The sequence below is a fragment of the Artibeus jamaicensis genome, unplaced genomic scaffold (genome assembly GCF_021234435.1).
Source record: "Artibeus jamaicensis isolate MK-2021 breed Jamaican fruit bat unplaced genomic scaffold, CSHL_Jam_final contig_391, whole genome shotgun sequence".
Taxonomy (NCBI): domain Eukaryota; kingdom Metazoa; phylum Chordata; class Mammalia; order Chiroptera; family Phyllostomidae; genus Artibeus; species Artibeus jamaicensis.
This window is the reverse complement of record NW_026521814.1, coordinates 28,436,904-28,460,987: the sequence shown is the minus strand read 5'-3', so window position 1 is coordinate 28,460,987 and position 24,084 is coordinate 28,436,904. Positions and strand designations below refer to the sequence as shown.

Here is a 24,084-nt window from a genome sequence, read left to right as displayed (position 1 = left end):
TGTCTTTCTAGGAATTCACTATCTTATCTGATTTTTGGCATATAATTGTTCATTATAACCTCTTCTAAACTTTAAAAATTTTTTTTGTAAGATCAGTATTAATGTCTGCTTTTTTATTTCTAATTTTACCAATTTGAGTTTTCCCTTTTTCTTGGTCAGTTTAGCTAGGTTTATAAATTTTGCTTTTCAAAACCAATTTTTGATTTTGTTGATAGTCTATTGTTTTTCTATTCTCTATTTTGTTTGTGCTCAAATCTCACTGTTGTAACAGTCAGTCTTTCAGGATTTGACATTAAGGGGGATAAGAAAATAATATACTTGATTTGTTGATTTGTATCTTGTTTTCAAGTCACTGTGAAAAAGATAGAATAGCAAAAAGTGCCAACTGGGTTGAATCCAATAAGCTCTCTCTTGGTTCAATCAGTTGTTCACACTTCAGCTTTACACTAACAAATCTGTTCTCTGAGGAACATTTGGGAGCCTAAAGAGGAGCATCTTATAATATTCAACAAAGTTAGTTGTCATAGTTATTCAAAAACTGCATCAATCGTAGTTCTAGAAGTTAGATTTACATTTTCCTCACATCATTTGGTCATTTTCTATTGACTATGATTGAAACGTCTTTTTCTGGGAGGAGTGAAATTTGCTAGCACTTCCAGGTCAGAGAGTGGGTGATGTCACTCAACACTGTCTCTCTCTGTGAAGATTGTTGGCTGTCCAGAAGTTACTGTTAATGCTCAGTGTAAAAGGAGAAATGCACTAAAAGTATTAACTTTTAAAAGTCTTTTTTCTTTCAAGTTGGTTTCCAGAAGTACAGAATATTTATTACCAAGGTAATAAGAAAAAGCAGTTGCCCACTGGTGAGAACAGTGCCAAACTGGAGTCTTTTTTCAACTGCGCGGCTACGCTTATGACCCTACAGCTCCAGGAGCTCACTCTGGTCTCCATGCAAGATTTCACAGACTTAATCGTACAGCCCCCAGTAAGTATGGTGCAGTTACACCCATATTGCATCTACTGATTCATTTACTTTCAATTTTTTCAGGGAGGAGATGATATAACACTTTTCCAGTGGGAAAACAGAAAGAACAGGGTGTGGCAAAAGTAGGTTTACAGTTGCTCCTGTGGAAAATAATACAGTAATTAATAAATAGTAATACAGGAAAGAACTCTGTTTCACGTACTCAAACTTTAAACCTACTTTTGTTCCACCCTATATATCTTTAGACCTATCATGCTTATCTGTCAAAAAAAGTTTCCGTCAACTTGCATATTTAGGATATATGAGTAAAATCACATTGCTTAGGATTAGGGGAAATAAATGAAAATTCCCATAATTGGGAAATTGGGGTCATGATAGCTGGGGAAAAGGAACTCTTTTCTTTTTAGAAGAAGGTCCTGTTACAGTGTGAGAAGGACCTGGGATTTTTTTTTTTGCCTGAGAATTTGAATGCTCTCCTCTTGGGCTCTTTTTTTTTGCAGGGCGGGGTGGGGGCACGATTCTAGAGCCCCACTGCTATGTACATCCTCCTTTTCCTGGAATCTGTAAGCCCAGTGGATTCTAGATGCCAACATGTCTAGCTGGGAATCACTCTTTCCCTTTTTAGTAGAGCTCTTCTTTGGCTTAACTTTAGGGCATTGGAGCAAGGATGAGTTCCTATGGATGCTAATTGAGACCAGCGCACTTCTTAGTCTATCACAACTCATATGTACAGGATGGGGCAAAAGTAGTTTTGCAGTTGTTTGTATGGAAAATAATACAATAATCTTTTTTTTCAGGATTCTGTTAGAGCTTTTGAACATCCAGGTTTCATCATGAGGCTGATTCTTGATAATGACACCATTAAGTTTGAACCTGAGTTCAATGACTATATAGACATCTTTCTAAATATTTATGATGTCATGATTAAAGCTGTCAGTTTTGTGCCAAGGGTTGAGACAAGATTGTATTCCAAGCTGGTAAGTAACAAGTATATTCTGATTGCTTGAATTTGCATGATATTCACTTCAAATTTCTTTGGAAAGGTGTAGACAGGTGTCCTCTACTTTGGAGAATTCATATGGCCTAGTAACATTGACTTATGAGGAAGTTTTGTTCCAAAAGAATACTGTTTTCCCATTAGCTTCCCAGATAATATACTTAGTTTCTTAGTCCAGTCTTCCACTGGAATCAACTGAAAACTGTCTGAGGGGAAAGCATTGAAGCAGTGGTCAGATTTGAAGCAGTCAGTGAGTGTGTGCTGGAGCACACATACCGTGTTGTAGGCCTCTGCTCTGCTCTTCCAGCTCCGCAAAATGGTCCTCCAAATGATTACCCTCCTCATCTACCTTTTTCCATAATAGTGTCTTCATACTCTGAAGTCAGAGATTCTACTTCCTTTCTCTCTTTGGCTATGCCGAACTATATTTCAATAGTAGTATTTCAGACTACTGTATGAAATGAGCATGTCAGAAAATTCTTTAACTTGCAAGGCTTTCAAGTTTTATAAGTCCAACTTGTAGCTTTCTTTTTCCTTTTATAGGTGGAAAATAGTTTATGAAAATTTCATGAATACAAAATCATGAATACAAAAGAGTACAGGAGACTAGTGTGTATAGTTTTAAGTAGTGACATTAATTCTTGTGTACCTACAGTCTAACTTAAAAAGTAGAGTATTACTGATACCTTTAATCCCTCCCTGCCCCCCATTGCTCATCACTGTTCGCATTGCTCTCCTTCTAGAAAAGGATCACTGTCTTGATTTTTGTAGTTATTATTCTGAATTTTAAGACAAACTTAGTACATGTTTATATATCTCTAAACAATTTCAGTTGTTCTTCCATGTCTTTGTATAAAAGGTGTCATTTTATAAATAACAATGTCTTATTTTTTTACTGAGCATTATGATTGTGTACTTATCTATGTTGAGAATATTATCATCTTTATGTAGCTTCTAATTTTTTTAATTTTAATTTTTATATTATAAAAATTCCATTAAATTTTCTTCTGAGTAGGCTTGGTCATTTCTGATTGTCTCTTGTACTTCATCATGTATTCATTACTCTTTCTACTTTTCTGTTTGCTGATATGATTCCTGCTCCTGGTAGCTTTTATCTGTGGCTATTTTCATTTATCATTATGAGCTTATCCATGTCAGAACTTTATGCAGGAAAGTCTTTGAGGCTTTGGATATTTTTCTTCATGTTGCCATAAATAGAAGTCTCTCTCCTATTAGAAGTATCTCTTATTTGTCCCAAGTTGCAGGGAGTGGGCTCATGGGTCTCTGAGACCTGAAAGTCGAGAGCTCCTTTGTGCCTGGGGGACTGCTCCCAGCTGCTAGCTGGCTGTAACCATGCCACAGAATGAGTACATTGAGCTACACCAGATTTCTATGGATTACCATGAGAAAAAGAGAAAGAAAAAAGGTCATGGAGAGGCTCATGAATGTTCAAAGAAGGCAAAAAAAAATCATTGGTCTGAAGGCTAAGCTCTACCATAAAAAGCATCATGATGAGCCAATACAAATGAAAAAGATTATTGAGATGCATGAGAAGAGAAACACCAGGCAGAAGAATGATGAAAACACTCCACAAGGAGCGGTACCTGCATATCTACTGGACAGAGAAGGACAATCTCGAGCTTAAGTACTTTCCACTATGATTAAACACACATGAAAAGAGGAAGCACAAAAATGGGAAGTCCCTGTGCCCAAAGTTTGTGCCCAAGGACAAGCAGGTATTAAAAGTTACTGGAACAGAGGCAACAAAGAAGAAAGCATGCAAAAGGATGGCTATTGAAGTCTGCTTCATTGGAGATCACTTTACTGGAAAACCACCTAAATAGAAAGGATGTAAAGGGTGCTTTGAGTAAGATAACTGAACACGCTCTTCATGATCCTTGACAACAACTGCAGAACTGGAGTTTATATAGCTTTTCCTTTTCAAATCTTTGATGGAATTGAAGGGGGGATTAAAAATACACTTTTTCCCGTGGAAGGCCAACCTACAAGAAGCTAAGGCACTGTGAGTCCAACCAAGCACATCACCACCTCTTCTAATTTGATATGCTTTTGAACACTCCAACTTTCTTGTACAAAATATCATTTCTCTTGACTCCTGGTAGGAACCAATCAGTAGTCATATGGAAAGAATACTTTCTAATATAGTTCTGAAGTACTGGTATCCAGTTCTGTTTAGAAAGGTAAATCTATAGCCTTTAAAAATGAGATAGGCTGTTAATAAATTTAGGAAACCTTCTATAATGAATATCAGTGAGGTTCACATTGGCTCCAATAATTTTACATTGCATACAGTACATAATAGAGATTGCTTTATTCTAAAGTTCTTTTTCAGCAGAGATGACACCAGCACCTACAGAGCCAAGGGATGAGATGGTGGTGGTGGTGGTGGTATTCACTAATGTTCTCATAAAGTTATCTGGTAGTCCTAAGCAAAACGATTTTCTGGAATTCCCACCAGAGAGCATCGCAGACAAATGCATCCTGGATATCTGACCAAATTGCTCAGTTCTCTTAAGGAATCCTTTGGTACCAATTTGAATGCTGTAGACTATCCACTACCGACAGTGGTTTTTGTTTCACTTAAAAATCCCTTCTGGATGACAGGTGGAGCCTATATATTTTTAAATGTAACTTGGTTCAAGATGATAAATAATGTATGCATGTTTACTTGTCCTCTTATTTGAAAAAGAGGAGAAAAGCTGTTGAGATCTGTTTGCTGATTTAAAATTGTGCCTGACCCGTTCTTGCCCACCATTATTCTAATGGCGACAGCAGAATGCAAATTTTCAACTAGGGATTTTAGTCTGCTCTAGTTGCTCTTCACAGAATCAAAGATCAGAGGTCAGTGAATGAGTAATCGATCTTTCCTTGCCCTGTAAACATTATTCCTCAATGTGAGGGAGTACTATGATCGAAGAGTACAGGGATGTGACATTGAGATGGCTGACTTTTTAAAACAGTGTCCAATGCAAGCAGTACCCTATAAAACTAGTACATGCCATTGCTCAAATAAAGTGCGGATTTTGCCATTTTTATATTTTCTCACGTTGTGTATATTTTTCAGTGACTGTTCTTTCATCCATGTGAAAAACTAAACACAACTAAGTAGATAGCCTTAAGGAAAAACAAAAAAGTTATATGAAACCTACATATTTAAAATACTGCTATGATTGGATTTATCTTTCTATAGAGATTAGAAAACCAAAAAGAACTCGTGAATAAAAAATAATGTCAATATGGTAGGACTGGCTGTTTTACAAAGATAAAGGACATGGTTACCTTAATACAAGGCATTTTAAATTACTAACATTGTCCTTGCCCCTTTCTTTAGGAAAGTTCCTCTAAACCAACAACCTTGAAACCGATCATTCTGAATGAAATTGTTGAAGCTCACAAAGAGAAGGTTAAGGAAGTGATCATGAGAGAGAGCGTAGCACCTACCGAGCACCTCAGGCTGTATGACAAGTATGATTTTTTGATCACCAGAAAAGCTGAGCGAGATGTTGATGCTTTCCTTGCAGAAAACCATCATTATGAGAAAATAATACAAGAAATTCGCAAATACCAAAAACTTATAGAGGAAATACAGTACACGTCTAGAAAGGTAATGACCCATTTTGTACAACTCTTCTCTGTACCTAATGATATTTCCCCAGGTCTATCAGGATGTGTTTTTAGACCACAGAGTGAAAGATTTAGAATGTTACTGTAACAAGGAAAAATATTTATTGAGCCTTTTCATTTGCCAAGCATCATGGTAAGCCCAAGACACACATAGATAGGCAAACAGATGCGGTTCTTGTTCTCCTAGACTGAAAGTCTACTACAACCCTAACTTTTGAATTTGACTACTCAAAAATTCCAAGAAGTTAATTTGTTTTCTTTAGTATTTATAAAGCCTTTGGAAAATATGGTAATTTCATTATAATATGTTTACTTCTGTTTAGCAGGAGACTAGTAAATTAAAATTTTCTCCTTTTGTCCTTTCTAATATTTTCTGAACTTTTTACCATGGACGTGTGACTTTTATTTGTTTATTTTATTTTCAATTTGCATACAGAAAATTCCTTTGCCTCACATTCATAAAAACCCCAATATTGTAAGTGACAAATAAACCCTCCTTCCCTTCCTTAAATATAAAAACAGCTTAAAAATGTAATTTAGATTGGTTTAATCTTGAAATGTAATCCAATGAGACTAAAAACAACATTTCAGGTCCTATACCAAATAATAAAATACTTGTAGGCCTTCAGGATCTTTTGACTGATTTATATCGATAAGCGAAGCTATTTTTGAAGTCGTAATCTCCAGTTATAATTTCCAGCTCCTGCTGGCTGGCTCTTTCGGGGGAGGCCACAAAGCATCATCTTCTTTTGTACTTTCACTGTCGCCAATAATTCTCTACCGTTCTTCTGTTACATGCCTGTATTCATTAAGCCTCTTTTCTGATCATGATATAATTTTTGTAATTACTGTTTTTGACATATCTAAGCTTTCCGTCCAGCTGAAACTTGAATTCCAGAAACTCGCATCCACGCTTGCCCTTGTGCCCTACATGGTAGTACAGGTAGAAGCCCCTGGCCATGGCCATTCTTGTTCCCAGGAGGCCCACTGAAGATAAATGTGTTACTTTTGTGTACAGAGTGAATATACCATCGAAATTCTGTACTCTCAAGCGATAACTCAATTTTCCAAAGTTTTGTGCATATATTCATTGTTGTCCTGAAATAGCATTGACTTCCAAGATAACAAACACTTTATGGAGATTTATTTAGAAGATAGTTGTAAAAACCAATGAGTATTTAGACAGCCTGTCTATATCATATTTAAAAAACCCTCAATCTTGTTAGATTACACACACAAAAATTAAGATTATGAGAGAGGTGAAATTGTGGGAATCTTTTAGTTGTTTCATATTTATTAAACTTCTAATATTTGTTACTTAACCTTGTAGAATGTCCGTTTAGGAATGTTTGAAATGTGCTGTGAGGAATTAATCAGAGCTTTGGTGAAGCGAGCAGACATTATTTGTGGAAAATTAATAGCTAGAATGTTCAGAGATCATCAAGAAGTAAATGCAAGGTATTTATGTGATACTGATTATGTTTTTCTTTTTTGGGGGGTGATGTGAAATAGAATCAACTGTCCTTCTGCTAAAGAAATGGATTACAGGAGTGTTATAAATGGCCCAAAAGAAGAGATAATGCCAAACTTATTTCTCTTTGGCTTTGTTATTTGGTGATTATTAGTATATTTTTTTCACCAAAAATGTGCCTTCTCAATTTTTTGAATTAAGGTGGTATTAAAGTGTTTTTCATTTTATTTGCACAAGTGAGGTGGACATTACCTATCTAAGTTTAGATTTTTAAATTTTTGTAATCCATACACAAAGTAGGTTTCAAAGTGGACTCACACCGTAGGGGTCATGGGTCAGGGGGCAAGTGCTCAGAGGCCCTTGCATTTGGCGCTTCCCCTTGCTGTTGTCGCTCTTCAAGTCCATGGTAACTTTTTGTCTTAACTAAAAACTTGCCTGTTGACAAACTGGGAGATATTTAGGAAAATTGACCTATGTTAAGTAAACTCACAGGAGGCTAAAGCAGAACACCTGTTTATTTAAGACAGGAAGTGTAACTAGTCTTCCAACAGCTGATACTGGTGTTGCTCTGGTATCAGTTCCACGGGGGAAAAACAATCAGAGTTTTTAATCATTAAAAAGAATATTTCTTTCAGGCTATAGAGAAGCCTGAGGGAAGCTTTATTTCCCTACCATGTGTTGGGAAAAACACTAGGTACTGGGATTCTAAATGTAAATATAACTGCTGAAGGAAGTTACAGTGTTGAAGGGGAAGTAGACATACAAGCAGTAAATCACTACAGTGCCCAGTAAGTACTGCACTGAGCCACAGAAGTAGGAACAGAGAAAGAAACAATTTTCTCTCAGGGTAGGGTTTGGGGGAGAGGGGCAAATCAGGGAAGGCTGTGAAGAGGATGTGATGTGTGAATTCATTTTGAAGGAGGAGTAGGAGTCTACCAGGTGAACATGCGGGTGGAATCATTCCAGGTAGAGAAGACACTGTACAGAAGGGAGTAAGGCATGAAAATGGCATGGTGTATTCCAGGACCCAGGAGTGGTTTGTGTTCCTTTCACAGACACTGAGGGGTTTGAGGTGAGAGGTAAGCCAGCAGGGGAAAGAGGATTTGGCTTCAGGCAGCTTATCTAGGAACCAGCATCATACATTCAGTTTAAAACACCTTTTCCTCTAAAAGTAACTGGAAATATAGTGAACATACCTTTTCTATGTAGCCTCATGCTGAGTGAAATATATATTTTAATTGCACAGATATTTTCCCTGCTTCTTAACTGCCCTCTGAGCTCAAGCCACTTCTATTTTATCCTTGTTCTCTTCATTAAGCCTCTCGTCAGACTACCTGGATGTACAGAGGACATAGCAGGACTATTATAGGAACCTTAGATATGATATGTCTCAGTTCTCCTCTCCATGAACCCGTTTATACCTGTCTCCCCACGTGCTCAGAGCCAGAGTCCGTTACACCATTCAGAGTTCTCTCTACCTATGAGCTCAGCTTTAATGCTTTTCATCCCTCTGGAGCAGAATCCACTAACCATCTCTCTGTGGTGAATCTCTCCTTCACTGTGATTCTACCTCTGGAATTTATGAACATGTTCAAAACCCTCTTCCAACCCCCTGCTTTAAACCAGCATCATCACTGTGCTGTTCTACTCTCCTTCACATCATGTCCAATCTTCTTGAAGAAATTTCTGTACATTTTATCTGGATTCCTTAGAACCCACCACACTATTCTTTAGCCTCACAGTAAGTTCATTATTTTTACTGTTCACAACCCAAATCAGTGGGAAATATTTGCATATTACCAGAATTTCCTGAGCATACTGGCTCAATTTTACTATTCCTTCCAAGTAAAGTTAATCACTCCTTTCCTTTGTACCACTTTTTCTCACACCATTGTGACTAAATCTCTGCTAGGGCTCTTAACACTCCAGGCTGGGAATGACTGTTCATGGTTCTGTCTTCCACTCGGATCGCAAACTTCTTAAGGACCATTGTTACCTTTTATCCATTTCTGTATCACTTAATACTGTAGTTGAGCATATAGTAGGTATTGAGTGAACACAAATTTGCTTTAAATTCATTAGATGTTATATAGGTAAGATAATCTTTATTTTTTTCATGTAATGGGACATTCAGTCGTATACATTAACATATTTAGGGATGAAATTAATGATATGAGTACCTTTGTCTATTGTTTCAGTTTATGTGATGAATTTGAAAAGATAGCTGAAAAAGCTCTCAGCACTCCTCCAAATACAGCAGAACTAATGGAAGTAAAGGTACTGTCTGTAAAGTCTTTATCATTGTACATGTATAAGTTAATTTTTTCCTTTTTTATGCAGCTATTATAATTATTGATATGATAATACTGTAACACATCCCTCCAAAAGTTAAAGACCTGAAATAATTTTTTATATTTAGCTTTTGAGTCTACCTAATTCCTTTCTTTAAGGTAATGATTCTTTATAGTTTAGTGTGAACTCTGTTCTTTCTGAACATATATGTAATGTTACACATATATTAGAGAGAGGAAATGAGGAGTGAGAGCTGGAAAGATGGAGATGAGAGAGTAAAAAGAGCTTCAAAACATCAAAGAAGCAGAAGCACTGACTTCATAGACAGTGAGGTGGGGTGTAAGACAGGGCAGGTGAACGTAGGTAGTTACAAGTAACGGCCAGTTTTCTCATTTTTCAGTGAGGTAGCACGTTTTCTTCAGCATTTACATTATTAAGATATGTAATTGCAATTTTGATTGGAATTTTATTGATTTTATAGACTGGAAGGAAATTTACATCTTTACATTACATTTCAACATGTCTCTATATTCAGAATTTTTTAAATGCCCTTTAATAAAGCATTACAGTTTTCCTCATCTGGATCTAGCACGTGTTTTGTTAAATTTGCCCACGGTTATTTTTTAGGTTTATAGCTGAGGACAGTGTTGCAGCACTGTTGCCTGTTGCAAGTTTGGGATTTTACATTTATTCTGGTGGTCATGTGACTGATCACCTCCCCCAACTGGACCGTAACCTCCCTGAGGTCCGAGCAGCTCTGTTTGTTTTCACAGTGGATTGCCAGCACCAGACACGGTGTCAGACACATAATAGGTACCTGGAAATGCTATCCTGAAAGAGTAAATACCACTCAGGTAGCACGTGCTTCGTATTTCCCAGAAACCCATAGCATCCTCCCTGGCCTTCCAGAGCTTTTCATGTGGTGTTTAGGGTTTTCTTCCTGCCCCTGCCTGCTGTTCTAGTAGAGGTGTTCGGGGTCAACGGGACAGAACTGTACTGCAGTCCCTTATCTTGAACCAAAAGTCTGTATTGTACTTCTAAGAAGTCTGTACATATTTGTGCAGTGTATTTCTTCAGGCTATTTTTGACATGAGCTGTTTGTTAAAATGCCATCTGTAATTTTTATTTCCCCTTAGGCTTATATCCAGAAAGTGGAGACAACTGATATGGTTGAACTGGGACAGAGGCTGGTGGACTCTAAAAACTGCCTCGCTTTCCTTATCGAATGCACCAACTTTTCTCCGGCAGATATTAGGCTGAATAATAATGTTTTCCAGTGGTATGGAAGAATGGAAGAAGTCTTTGATGAACATAAGAAAATCATTAAAGACAAAACAGAGCAATATCAAGAAGGTCTTAAGGTTGGCATCTTAAGGTCTTAAGATATTTTCAATTATTTCCCTTTTCTGGACATGTTTAAGTTTTCGCTTCTTAAGTAGCATTATATATACCCCCACTATTTCGCAGGTCAGACATGTTAACTTTCTTATACTATAAATTGTAGTAGAAGATAGTGTACATACTGGATTGGTGTGGTGCTGTCTCTTGATTTTTTTCAATGGAGAAAACATCCAAATTGCCCACATATGACTATTCATAAAAATAGTATTCACCTTACATAGTTCGTAGTGAGTGCTCTTTTGGGTTATTTTTGTCACTTTATGTCATAGCTTCATTGATGAAATGTGCCTTCACATAATCGCTCAAACTCACCTAAAGCACTGTGCCTAATATCATTACTCTTAACATTTAATTTTCTCTCACCTTTTTTTTAAAGGCTCAAAACATATTTTAATAAGTTGATGCTGCATTACTGCTCCATTTTTTTGTCCTACGTATAACATGGTTCTCCCTGTCCACCTGTCCAGCTTCATCTCCTCACTCTTCCCACTCTTTGCCCTTGACTTTTCAGCAGCCCTGGGCTACCTTCATGTCCTTGCTCTGTCACACTCTCATCACTTGCACATTCTTCCCATTTGCTCAGTAACACACTTTGCACCCACATGCTAATGCTTGTCTGTCTAGCACCCTCATTTGACCTTCTGGGCAGCCCTCTTAGCCAGACCTCAGTGCTGCTTCTCCTCTGCTCCATTGCATTTTCAGCGCACCCGAAATTATCTGATGATCTGATCATTATGTTTTCATTTTCAGGTCTGTCTCTCCACTAGACAATCAGCTCCTTGATAGCAGGGCTGTTTGGTTTTGATCTTTTCTCCGTTTATAGCCCATGGCCAGTATGGGTGCCAGGAACACTGAGAGCACTCCATGGCTATGGTCTGAATAAGTGACTTAGGTCTTTGGTCTCCTTTTACAAATGGAAAGACAAGGGATCACAAAGTGAAGAGGCCAGCCAGCAGGGACATCCTTCGATAGCAAGCCTAGTATCTTTCTGCCATACTATAGCAAATACAGTTAATTGGCAGAATGTATTGTTTGGAGAATGATTCACAGATTGGCACAAACAAACAAACAAACAAACACACTTCATTTTAAACTGTAGTCTATATTTCTGTTTTACATTTAGTCCACTCCAGAATTTTTAAAAGCTTTTAGAAAATATCAGGAATAATAAACATTAAATGCTTAAGTTATAATATAACCTTAGAAAATGCTAGGTGGCTCAGAATTATCTACACTTGCTTGTAAAATATACTATTTTACATGACATAATGCTGACAAAATCCATCCTCTCATGTTCATTCCCTTGCTGGTCCAGAATGATAAGTTTGCCAGGGAACTGAAGAAAAGGGGACAGAAATCAATCTAGACAACCTATAAAATATGAAATCTGTTTTTGAATCACCTAGAGATGACTTTTACATATTTTATTAAGAACTATCTTTTAGATACCATACCAATAATAATTTTGTAATAAGCCTTTCTCATTAAACACACACACACACACACACACACACACACACACACACACACACACACACACACACACGGTTTCTATTGGAAAGCTATAGTTTTTAGGCTTTTGTTTACCTTACACATTTCTTGTGAGGAGAGCCCACAGGACAAAAAATACCTTGGAAATCTTTGTTTTAGCATGGTTTATTAAAGAGATATTTGAGTATCAGAACACAATTAAAATTTTTTTCCAGTTGTTTGTAAAAATGCCTCAAATATCATTATAGCTCTTAAAAAATTGGAGGTTTCTTTTAACCCCATACTTGATGATTTGAGATTTTTCAAATGTTTATAAATCATTTGTTAGAATAAATTCTGTAGCACACTAATAATGGGTCTAACACATTCTCTCCCATCCAAGTACTAACCAGGCCCGACCCTACTTAGCTTCCGAGATCAGACGAGATCGGGCGAGTTCAGGGTGGTAGGGCCGTAGACACATTCTCAATCATTTTATCAGTTAGAACTTCTCCCACTGATAGCAAAAGATTGGATGTCTCCAATTTGTGAATCATAAGAATTTTAATGATTAGTTTTAAGTCCTACTCTTAAAAATTCTGCATATTTTAGATCCCAGTATCTTTGAGATTATCCCTTTTATATATTTTGCCCATATCAGAATATATTAATAATAATTCTGATAGTCCTTAGAAATATTTATTTTCATGTAAAAAATAAAATTTCTATATTGTTTTCTCTCCTGGTAGAAATTCTTTGTTTTATTTTATTTTTTAAAAAATGTTACTATATTTTTCCCATTACCATTTATCCCCCTTATCCCCTCTTCGGCCTCCACCCACTCCCAGCCCTCTCCTCTCAATCACCGCACTGTCTTCCCTGTCCCTGAGGCCTTTTTCTGTTTTGCTCATCCCTCCACCCTCTAACCCCACCCCCCAGGGCTGACAAATATTTAAATTTGCTCTTGATGCCTAGGGGCTTTAACTTTTAAATATGTAACAGCAAATACTGTTTTTCTTATATCAGTTACGGTGTGAGCGGTTTGTGGAGGAGCTAGAGAGTTATGCTAAGCAGTCAGAAGAGTTTTACTCACTTGGAGATCTTCAGGATGTACAGCGATACCTGAAAAAGGCTCAGATACTGAATGGAAAGTTGGACGTAGCAGCAGAAAAGGTACTGTTTAAAAATTCTTATGAGGATAAATCGGTTCAAAAGAAACAGTATTGAGTTTTCATTGCATATTCACCTTTAAGAAATAGATTCAAATAAAAGAAGTTTAACTATATTTAATTAGAGAATAACATAAAGGGCACGGATAGATTTTACAGACAGGCTTCAAGGAGTGGACAGTGCTGTTTTTTGCTGGTGGGGATAACATTTCAGGGGTCATCGTCTTTTATTTGAAGGAATGAAGTTTAGCTCCATCTGCTTCTTAACTTTCATTTTGTGTCATTTAAACGTTTGTGTCTTGTGATGGCACCTGGTTACTGTTTAGTTTTCTCCTCTTCATAGAAACCAGCTTAAAATATGGTGGCTGTGTTTTTAAATTTGGTCATTTATCATCAAGCTACTTTGTTCCCAGTATTGCCACTTCAGAAATCAGCTTTCTCCTGAGAAGAAGCTGGAAGGGAGGAAAGCCATATTCTTGGCTGTGTAAGATTTTTTTACATTTTTAATTGTGTTTTTTTCATAAAAAGGGAAAATATGAAAACAGACCATTTTATGATGCTCTGTCACTTCTCTTACATTGAAAGATTTTAGTATCTTATCAGATCATGTAGTTAGCTTATAATAATCACAAATATGTGAACCGATGTTAAGAAAAGAGAAATAAACTTTGTAAACTTTTTTATAACTGAGGCCAATACAATTTTAAGTAGCCTGCATAATTTATATATCGAGTTCATGTGTTTTGATTCTATTCCTCTAAACCACCCACATCCTCACATATTTCACAACTAAACTAAGAAAAAATTAATGCTTTCTTTGCCTCTTCTTATTGTATTTATTTTCAAGACCCAGTTCCAGTTGTATCTTCTCTACAGAGCACTTGTAACTGCATTATTTTAATGTGCTCTTTAGTCTCTGAGCAATAGCATTTTTTTGTACATACTATTCATTTTATACTGAACAGCTACTGCTCTCACATACCTCTTCTATTGCTGATGTTATTATTGAATAATTGCTATTTAACTTTCAAGTACTTATGTCCTATCTCTTTGGCTGGATTACTAACTGCTTGGAGTTTGTACTTTGTGATATAATACTCTTTAAAATTTTTCCTCAGTACCTAACACAATGCTGTGTATGTTGAATGTACCTAGGTTCTTGTTCATTAATAAATGAAGCTATATCCTCAGTACATCTGGATGGACAAAGGCTTCTTTATGTATGAAAATTTATTTTACTATGTTAGGAACTTAACCAGTCATTGCTCTCTGGAAACTAGAATAAATAGGATAAAGAGACTACTGCTCAGTTTTTCTACATTAGGCCCAAGATAAGTTTAATTTTAGGGTTTAGTGTTTTTTGGGCCACATTTGATATGAATATTTCTTTAAACTTAATTTTGGATATCATTCACTTTCAGAATAATAAATTTAATACCTATTCTACCAGATTGAGCAGTTTAATGCTGAAGAGGAGGCATTTGGTTGGCTACCATCAATATATCCTCAACGTAAAAAAATCCAAGATGGTTTGAACCCCTATCTTCGTCTCTATGAAACTGCTGTTGAATTTAGCAATAAATTTAGAGGATGGACAGAAGGACCGTATAACAAGGTGAATCCAGACCAAGTAGAAGCAGATGTTGGAAATTACTGGAGGGGACTATACAAGCTGGAGAAAACCTTCCATGATTCTCCAAATGCATTGGCAATGGCAAAAAAAGTAAGAGCAAAGGTGGAAGATTTCAAGCAGCACATTCCTCTCATTCAAGTGATCTGTAATCCTGGTCTGCGCCCCAGGCACTGGGAAGCCATGTCCAAAATTGTTGGCTACCCCCTGCAGCCAGCAGATGACTCCACTGTCTCCCCTTTTCTGGACATGAACCTGGAACAATACTTAGATAAATTCGAAGTTATTAGTGAAGCAGCTAGCAAAGAATACTCTCTCGAAAAGGCCCTGGAGAAGATGATTAATGAGTGGGATACAATGGAATTTGTCATTGTCCCTTATAGAGAATCTGGGACATTTATTTTGTCATCAGTTGATGAAATTCAGATGTTGTTGGATGACCACATCATCAAGACACAAACAATGCGAGGATCTCCTTTCATTAAGCCTTATGAAAAACAAATGAGGTAAAGTGCTACTCGTATGACGGTGTTCACACCACATTACCAAAACCAGCACTTGTTTTATGTTGACCCCAAAATAATCACTTGCATGTAATGTAGTTTTTTTAAATTGAATTTGCATTTCATACTTAATAGTTTAAATAGTTCATTGTAAGGAATGACAACCTTCATTGCTTTTGGGAGAGTACTGATCTTTGGCTGTCTTTTGTATTCATAAAATAAGGTAGTGGACAATAAGCCTCTACATACTCATTTTTATTGCCTACAATCTGATTTTTACGTATTTGACTCTCAAAGATAATTTTGTGTCTATGAACATAGTTTATAGAATTTATAATCTATGTTCTATAAATAAACTAATTTATTTATAGAATTTATAAAACTGAAAATAATGTGATTTTTAAGGTATACTAATGAGTATATTGTAGATAATCCCTGTAAATCTATTGTAATTTCCACTCATGTGCATGAAGAACTGCTAGATAAGTGCAAAAGGATGAAACCATGATTTTAGATGGGTGTTGTAGGCATTTGATACAGCTGATTAAACGAAGCTTTCATCCCATCTGTCAGTTTTTTCTATTTCCATAATTTGTATTATAAGAAGTCTATATTTTACCTTAAAAAGAGAGTAAATCCAAATCAGTCTACTATCTTCAATATGAGTTTATATGGCAAAGAAAGCTAATTACTTGGTTGTATTTGCCTTTGGTCATTGATACATTACCCTAAACTTGAACATGCTCTGGCTTGGTCTCTCCATTTCCTGTATCACTGCTCTGCCTGCTGCCCAGCTTCCTCTGGTGTGCTCACTGCTCTGCCTGCTGCCCAGCTTCCTCTGGTGTGCTCATCAAGGCTAGTTTTTGCAACACTCTGAAAGTGGTGTATCTAGCTTCTGTTTTTAAGGACTGTGCGTGAGATCATTAGCCAGTGGCAGAATTTTCTGCCTCAGTCAGGGATGAGATGGATAAACAGGCAGTGGCACCAGAAAAAAGCGTGGGCATTCATTTCTTCTCGTGGAAAGAGGAACTTTTGATAAACTATTGATAAACGCGGAAAGTACTTTATTTTATTTTAAAATTTATTGTTGTTCAGTTACAGTTGCCCTGCCTTTTTCCCCTTTGCTCATCCCAACCCCGTCCCCTGCCCCAACTCCCGCAGTCACTTCCCCTCATAGTCCATGCCCATGGGTCCTCTATTTGTGTTCTGTTGCCTGCCTCTTCCCCTTCTTTCCCCCGTTGTCCCCCTCCTGCCCTCCCCTCTGGTTACTGTCAGTTTGTTCTTTATTTCCAAGTCTGGTTCTATTTTGCTCATTTGTTTGTTTTGGTGATTGGGTTCCACTTATAGGTGAGATCATATGGTATTTGTCTTTCACTGCCTGGCTTACGTCACTTAGCAATAATCCGGTTCTTATGAAAAGAGGTTAAACAAATTATTAATAAACATTGGAAAAAAAGTATTTTTTAAAAGTCATTTGAAAATGCCTGGTGACTTTTAGAACCCTTATTTATATTTCTTGGTTTTAATAATCTAAAATTACAGATTATCACTGTGTAATGTGTAATTGTTAATGTACACATAAAGTTACCTCATTGCTAAGCTGTATTGCTATTAATCATTCTTTATAGCTTTGTTAGCTCTTACAGCATAGTGGTTACAGCTCTCTGGGTTCAGTTCTGGCACTCTCACTTACTAGTTGGGTGAACTTGAATGTGGTGCTTACCTCTATGTGCCTTAGTCTCCCTATTGGTATATATGCGAGAATGTGAGGATAGAACAAATACGTACTGAGACCTTAGAAATGTGCTTATAAAATTGTTAGTTTATAGTGTAATTATACTTATTCTTGAGGAAATCAAGTTATTATTTGATGCAGACACTGGCCTGCAGTGTCTGCAGTGTTATGGATGAGATACGAGACATTCACATGGAATATTGAGTCCTGTGGAGGAAAAGGGATGGCACTGCTACTCTCTCAAGGGGAGAGTGCCTCAGGGTGGCCTGGCCACTCATTCAGGAAGAGAGTGCCTTGACCCTGGCCTTGATATGTTTTTATTGGGTTTCAATTTGCATAGGAATACAGGTAAAGTTCATTAATCATTGTCAGGCACTAAGGATCAAACAATAGATAACATACAAAGGACTCTGAGGGCTTATTCTGAGTCAGGGTCTGTAGCTGAAGGGCTACAAAACTTTGGGTAACAAACTCATTTCCTGCTCAGACCTTTTTCATTTAATTGAGGGCATTCTTAGCAAAGCAGGCTTCACAGGAGTTTATGTATTCTTCCTTAGGCCTGATCGCCTGGGGAACCCACCCTTTCCAGCACAGGGATGTACTGCCCTCTGTCATTGTTTCAGGCTTAAGTCAGGCAGGGGAAGTAAGGCATCCAAGAGATTAGATTTCTTGTAGACAGAATGAGGACTCAGGCTATGTCAAAGCCAAGGGGCAAGGGTCCATCACCCCCTTTGCTGTAGCCCCCCAAATCCTTCTCTGGGGCCTCCCCATGATTGTGTCTGTCTTAGGTCATTCCCCCTTTGGGGAATCTTACCCTTCATTGGCTAACTGATCAAGCACTGGGGGCCTGTTATGGATGATGTAAAAGGAGCAGAAGCAGCAGCCCTGCCGGGAAGATAAGCTTTGTCTCCTTAGTGGCTTATGGTCCAATGGTTGCTCACTCAGCCTTAGCCATGGGCAGGTTACAGCTCCTGAAACCAGGCAGGGCGGCTCCCAAAAATTATTGTTTTTTATGTTTAGAAATGAACTGATAACCTGTTGTAAATTCCAAAGTGCTTCCTTCTCATGAATGACACACTAACATATTTAGGATTATGGAGATTTTTCTTTAAATGCCAGTTACTTCTTATGAATTAAATATTTTATTCTGGAAATAAGGCCTTGATGAGCCCCAATTTTTAAAAAAATGTTAAAGGAAGTTAATCTTGGATATAACTACCTTTCCTAAGAAGTTCAGAATGCCATTCCTTGAGAAATCCAGTACTGTCTCCAAAATCTCATTTCTCAATTTGTGCCCTCTAGCCATGGAACTGGATTGCAGAAAGGTTTATTGTTATGGTGTATACACGAACTAGCCCATTCGTAGATAGGTATGTCTTAACATGTATATCTGTACAAGCATAATGTTGATGTTATTATTTTAAAATGGACTCTGTAAAACAAATCTAGTGATTTATCTTTGAAAACAAAGATTTGAAAACATGAATGGAAGTTGGAATCACAACATTGCATGCAAGCTTGACAGTCTAGTCATGTTTTGAGTTTAGTCACTGAAACACTGGTTTGCTGTTGATAAGAGCTGCTGTGTTTTGCTTCCAGAGAGTGGGAGGGCAAGCTCCTGCTGCTTCAGGAGATTCTGGATGAATGGCTCAAGGTCCAGGCCACCTGGCTGTATTTGGAGCCGATTTTCAGCTCTCCGGACATCTTGTCTCAAATGCCCGAGGAAGGCAGACGATTTACAACTGTGGATAAAACATGGAGAGATATCATGAAAACTGTCATACAGGTAGGTAAAACTTCTGAGAATGTGATTGTTTGGTTGAAATGCCATGGTTTTAGTTTTCAAGATAATCTTTTTTCCACATTTAATGGCATTTGGTTGTAGCTGTGGTTCTTACCGCATGCTCTGATAAGAAGACTGTGGACTCAGCACCTGCTGCTCCATCTATTTTGTGGCCCCATGTTACAGTACAGGCTATCACCACCACTGACGTGCTCTGGTGGAAGGAAACATGTCAGCATGCCAAACACGCAATCCCCACAGTTTTCTCTGTAGGGACCTAAAAAAAGAAGAGTTTTAAACATACATAAATAAATCTAAAGAGCCCAACATATACAAACAAAGTGCAATCAATTAATGACACACAAATACGATACGGGAGAACTTGTAATTTTTTCCTTTTTAAAGTTGAATTGATTGGGGTAACGTTGGTTAGTAAAATTATATAGATTTCAGGTGTACAAGTCTGAACTATATCATCTGTATATTGTATTGTGTGTTTACCACCCAAAGTCTAGTCTCCTTCCATCACCGTTTATCCCCCTTTACCCTTTAGTACCTTCTCCCACCTTTCTTTCCCTCCAGCAATCACCATACTTTTATCTCCATCCATGAGGTTTTTTGCTTTTTCTTTTTTTTAAGGATTTTATTGATTTTATTTCTAGACAGAGGGGAAGGGAGGGAGAGAGAGAAGGAGAGAAACATCAGTGTGTGGTTGCCTCTCATGTGCCCCCTACTGGGGACCTGGCCTGCAACCCAGGCATGTGCCCTGACTGGGAATCAAACCGGTGACCCTTTGGTTCTCAGGCTGGTGCTCAATCCACTGAACCACACCAGCCAAGGCATTTTTTTCTCCTTAATTCCTTCATCTTTTTTACCCACCTCCCTCCATATCCCTCCCCCCCAACAGCTGTCAGTCTGTTCTCTGTATCTATGAATCTATTTTGTTAGTTTATTTTGTTCATTACATTCCACATATTAGCGAAATCACAATGTAAGTACTACGCTGAAACCGAAGGATGCATGTCTCTCCCAGGGTTCTCTTCCTCCTCTGATAGCACCAGAGCAGTCAGCACACACGTGGGCAGAGCAGACGTCCGGGTCGGGAAGAAGGCCTTGCCTCCTCTCTTCACAAGCACTTGAACTCGTTTCTAGGGACTTTCTGAGCCCACTCCCGAAGATGGGGCCAGTTAACTGTCCGCTGTTTGGTGAAAGAACCCGATAACCTTTCATCATGTGCCCTGCACATGCCCAAACTTGACTTGTGACCCATCGGAGTTTTCCTGTGTGCGCCACACAAGGCAGAAAAAGGCCCTCTTGAATTTCTCCCCAAACCTTTTTCCTGTCTCAGTAAATATAAACACCATTCCCCCTATTGCTTAGCCCAAATGCTTAGGAGTGATTATTTTCCTTTACAGTAATAAATATGATCACACGGCACCAAGCATCTCACCTCTTTATGGTGAGGGGGAAGGCTAAAAACCCCATCTCCCAGACATCTTAGCATCTGAATTTCTGGAAGGGAACTAGATTTCGACAGTCAGATATATTCATTTGGAATTTGGAAGGTGTAAGTGAAACTACAGCCATCTTCTTGCCATGTTAGCTTTTTCTGCTGTCATGCAAAGTGACATGACTATTTTTCTTTGCCAACAGGACTTTAATGTCTGGTTACTAGTTTCATGGGTATTTAGAGGAGGTGATGACGGTAGCTACCTGATCCCTAGACTCACAGCCACTGTTGCGTGTTCTTGCATGAGGCAGCCCAGTGGTGGTGTCCTTTGTCCTTTTGTCCTGATTGGGGCAGAGGCAGTAACACTCCTGGGAGATCAGTTCCACACTCCAGGAGTCTCTCCTGGAAGCATGGACCTTCCAAGGATTTTGTAATCATTTAATTCCCTACATCAAATCTCTTTGCTACTTAATGTACCTGGAAGGATGCTGCAGTGAGCTAAGCCTCCAGGATGGGCTCTAGGGTAGTGAAAATCTAGTTCCCACTTGAAAATGGAACACTGGTGGTATCTGGCAGGTAGTGCTAAAATCGCTTACTTAAATTATGCTGTTACTCTTCTGTAACGAAGTGTCTGTTTTATAGGCAGTGCTGTGGTGGGCCGAGTGGCTGCTGGCAGAGGTCAACATAGTAGGAATTTGAAATACAAGGGGTGTGAGATGGGCTGAATGTTTTCTAAAGCACTGGAGAAATAAAGAAGTAAATGGCATAACTCAGGGTGTAAACTCTCTGCTCAAGACCTGCTCAAAGGGCAGAGGAGCTTCCGTGACCCTCAGAGAGCCTCTTATTTCTCAGAGCTACGAGTTTGACATAGCCAGAAATGAGCCACAGCATCCGAGCCAATGGGCTGTCCAGTTACAATATAATTTAATTCACAGCCTCACCAGATTTACGTGAAAGGTAGTTTGGTTTTTGGCAAAGAGTGGGATGGTGAGAACTGGGAGTGGGACGCCGGGGTGGGTTTGCTGAAAGTGGGCACCTAGAGCCTTGTCAGAAGCCGAAGGATGTGGGTGGCAGTGCATCACCATTGTGCTTGTCCAGGGAGGAGAGATCCTGTTACACGCAGTCAGTTGTACTGATGTGAGTGCGCTCACCAGAGACACTGGTTTCTGTGCGCTGGTTGAGGAGAAGTGAATGGTTCTGTTTACTTGCTTTTTTGACCAAAACCCAGCTTCTGTGATACTTAAATAAACTCAAAATGCCAGAAAAATCCTTGATATGAGTTAAATAAATCAGCGATTAGTTGATAGGTGTTTCTGCAAAAATATCCTTGCACCATACAGAAGTGGACACTGTGGCCCCAGTTAAGGACCCAGCAAGGGTCCTGGTAGAGGTGCACCTTCAGTGAATATGTGTTTTTTTAACTTGGCCTGAAAAGGGAGCTGTCAGAACATGGGTCTACATTGATCACGGTCAGTAGCTCCCAGTTCAGCTGCGTGATCGAGAACTTAGAAGAAACAGGATCACAAGTTCGGTGACCAGGAGGTCAGGGGAAGAGGTCTAAGGGATCACAAAATAGACGACGATATGAGCATCTTTGTGCTCCATGTAAATGTTTAATAAAAGTGCTGCAACAGGAGGCACTTAGTTACTTAGTTGACCAGTTGATCTGTTCTGTGAATGCCACCCAGCTCATGCCAGTGTGTATATACACAATGAGCTGTGAATAATCACACTGAGTAATATGAATAATCAGTAGTAGTATTGTCCAGACTGGGGAACTTTTGAGAGTTAAAGCAATTAACAAGTAAGCCTATAAAGCAAGCATAAACCAGAACTCTCCTCATCAAATTTGAATATAAGGTCACTCTGGCTGTAGACAAAGCAGCCATGACGGCAGAGGTAGGAGTTTTGGAAAGACGAGCCGTCATGGGCCGCCTCTGCCCAGCACTGCTGAGTGCCCAGAGCTGTGGGCAGCAAGCCCAACGAGAGAGACTAACGCAGCGCTTCTGATGCAGCACCGCACCGGAAGGGAGCAGGCGACCATTTAGAAGGAATTAAATACACTGGCGCTCTTTCAGCATAGAAGGGGACAGTGATTTGTCTGCACCAGATGGATTTTTCCTCTCTCGTCCCAAGCCTCTGCCAACACTGTCATTCATTGACTTACTGAATGACTTATTGTCATAGTTTCCACACAACATTGCTTCTGTTTAAGGAACTCACATTACAAGGGAAATGAGGCAACTGACTGACGCTCATGAGATTTACAGATCCTGATGTGAGCATCAGCCTTATAAAAAGTGGGATGTCTCACGTCGAAGACTCGGTGCCGTACCAATGGGAGGACAGCAGTGGCAGGTTTAGGGTGCGGTCCCAGAGGATACATAGCATATGTTCTCAACCAGATCCAAATATATGGCTTCTTGCATAGGCAGAGTACATGGGTCTAGGAACTCAGGAGTGAAGATGAGAATGCCACCGCTCAGCAGTTCACCCTGTAAACTACTCACCATTTTGCTTCCCAACTTTTTATTTTGCTAGTGGAAATATCTTAGTGTCCAGGGGAGAGATGCTTCCATGTGGTGGCCTATCCAATGGTTTCCTGGAATAAAAAGTTCGTGATCTGTGCATCCTACCTTTTACCTCTCAGCCTGTAAGTTTCCACCTTCCTAGCTTGTTTGTTCTAGCCACATCTGCTTCCTATTTTGCTGCTGTTGTTTTTAAGGACACATGCCAAACGCACTCTTCCCTCGAGCTTTTGTACTTACCGGACCCTCTTCCTGAAATGCTGTCCCTCCAAATATCTGCAGAGCTAATCAATGTCTTTGCTTCCTTGAAGTCTTTTCTTGAATATTACCATTATAAAGTCTAACATCGGAGAACTGTGTTTGAAGTAGAAACCCGCCTTTGCCTTTCCTGGTGCTCTTCCTTTCTCTTACTTGTGGCATCTACCACCTTCTAACTCACTCTCTGATTTGTGAATTATTGTGTTTATTATTCATTGTCTGTCTCCTCCCCATGGAGGCTGGGATCTTTGTTTTGTTCACTGTCATGGCCCAGGCGCTAAGAACAGTGCCTGACAGGCAGCAGGCCCTTGATAAACATTTGTTGAGTGAATGAATGAATAATTAATTGGAGATTGATCCTTAAATTATTGCTAGTTCTAAGAATTCTGAGGTTTGTTTTTTTTGCCCCCCTGAGAAACCTTGTCTGAAAATTCACTTTTAGATGAGTGGGCCCTGCAGTCCGAAAACCTAGAAACACCTTGGGTCTTGAAAGACTTTTTATTCCTGGAAAGGTCAAAGGATCTCAGGCTTGTCATGGGGCTTATATGTCTACTCAGTGAACCTACATTTCCCTTCTTCTGCTTGAAAGATCTTACCATTGCCTGTTTTCTAAAGATTTCTGATTAGGAAGGTTTTTGCTTCTAGAAGTTTACTGAGCTGGCCTGAGCTTTAATGCCTTTAAGCCTATGAAACTGTACTTTCTGTGAAGCTTCTGGCAGCAATAAGTAGAAGGCTCTCTCTCTCTCCCCAAATTAAAGTTTCAGGTCCCT

The 24,084-nt window shown here is 38.7% G+C and overlaps 1 protein-coding gene and 2 pseudogenes across 1 annotated transcript in view; 2 read left to right on the top strand and 1 right to left on the bottom strand.

Annotated features, from left to right (window-relative positions):
- The window catches only part of DNAH7 (dynein axonemal heavy chain 7), a 221,069-nt gene that overhangs the window by 38,296 nt on the left and 158,689 nt on the right, over positions 1–24,084 (top strand). The window contains exons 11-19 of the mRNA XM_053665233.1: positions 799–982; positions 1,780–1,959; positions 5,332–5,604; positions 6,955–7,082; positions 9,294–9,372; positions 10,524–10,748; positions 13,285–13,431; positions 14,878–15,563; positions 18,895–19,081. Of these exons, the coding sequence (XP_053521208.1) occupies positions 799–982; positions 1,780–1,959; positions 5,332–5,604; positions 6,955–7,082; positions 9,294–9,372; positions 10,524–10,748; positions 13,285–13,431; positions 14,878–15,563; positions 18,895–19,081 (2,089 nt within the window). The remainder of the gene's footprint in view (positions 1–798; positions 983–1,779; positions 1,960–5,331; positions 5,605–6,954; positions 7,083–9,293; positions 9,373–10,523; positions 10,749–13,284; positions 13,432–14,877; positions 15,564–18,894; positions 19,082–24,084) is intronic.
- LOC119038702 (ribosome biogenesis protein NSA2 homolog) lies at positions 3,333–3,823 on the top strand (annotated as a pseudogene).
- Positions 6,161–6,591, bottom strand: LOC119038703 (protein mago nashi homolog 2-like; annotated as a pseudogene).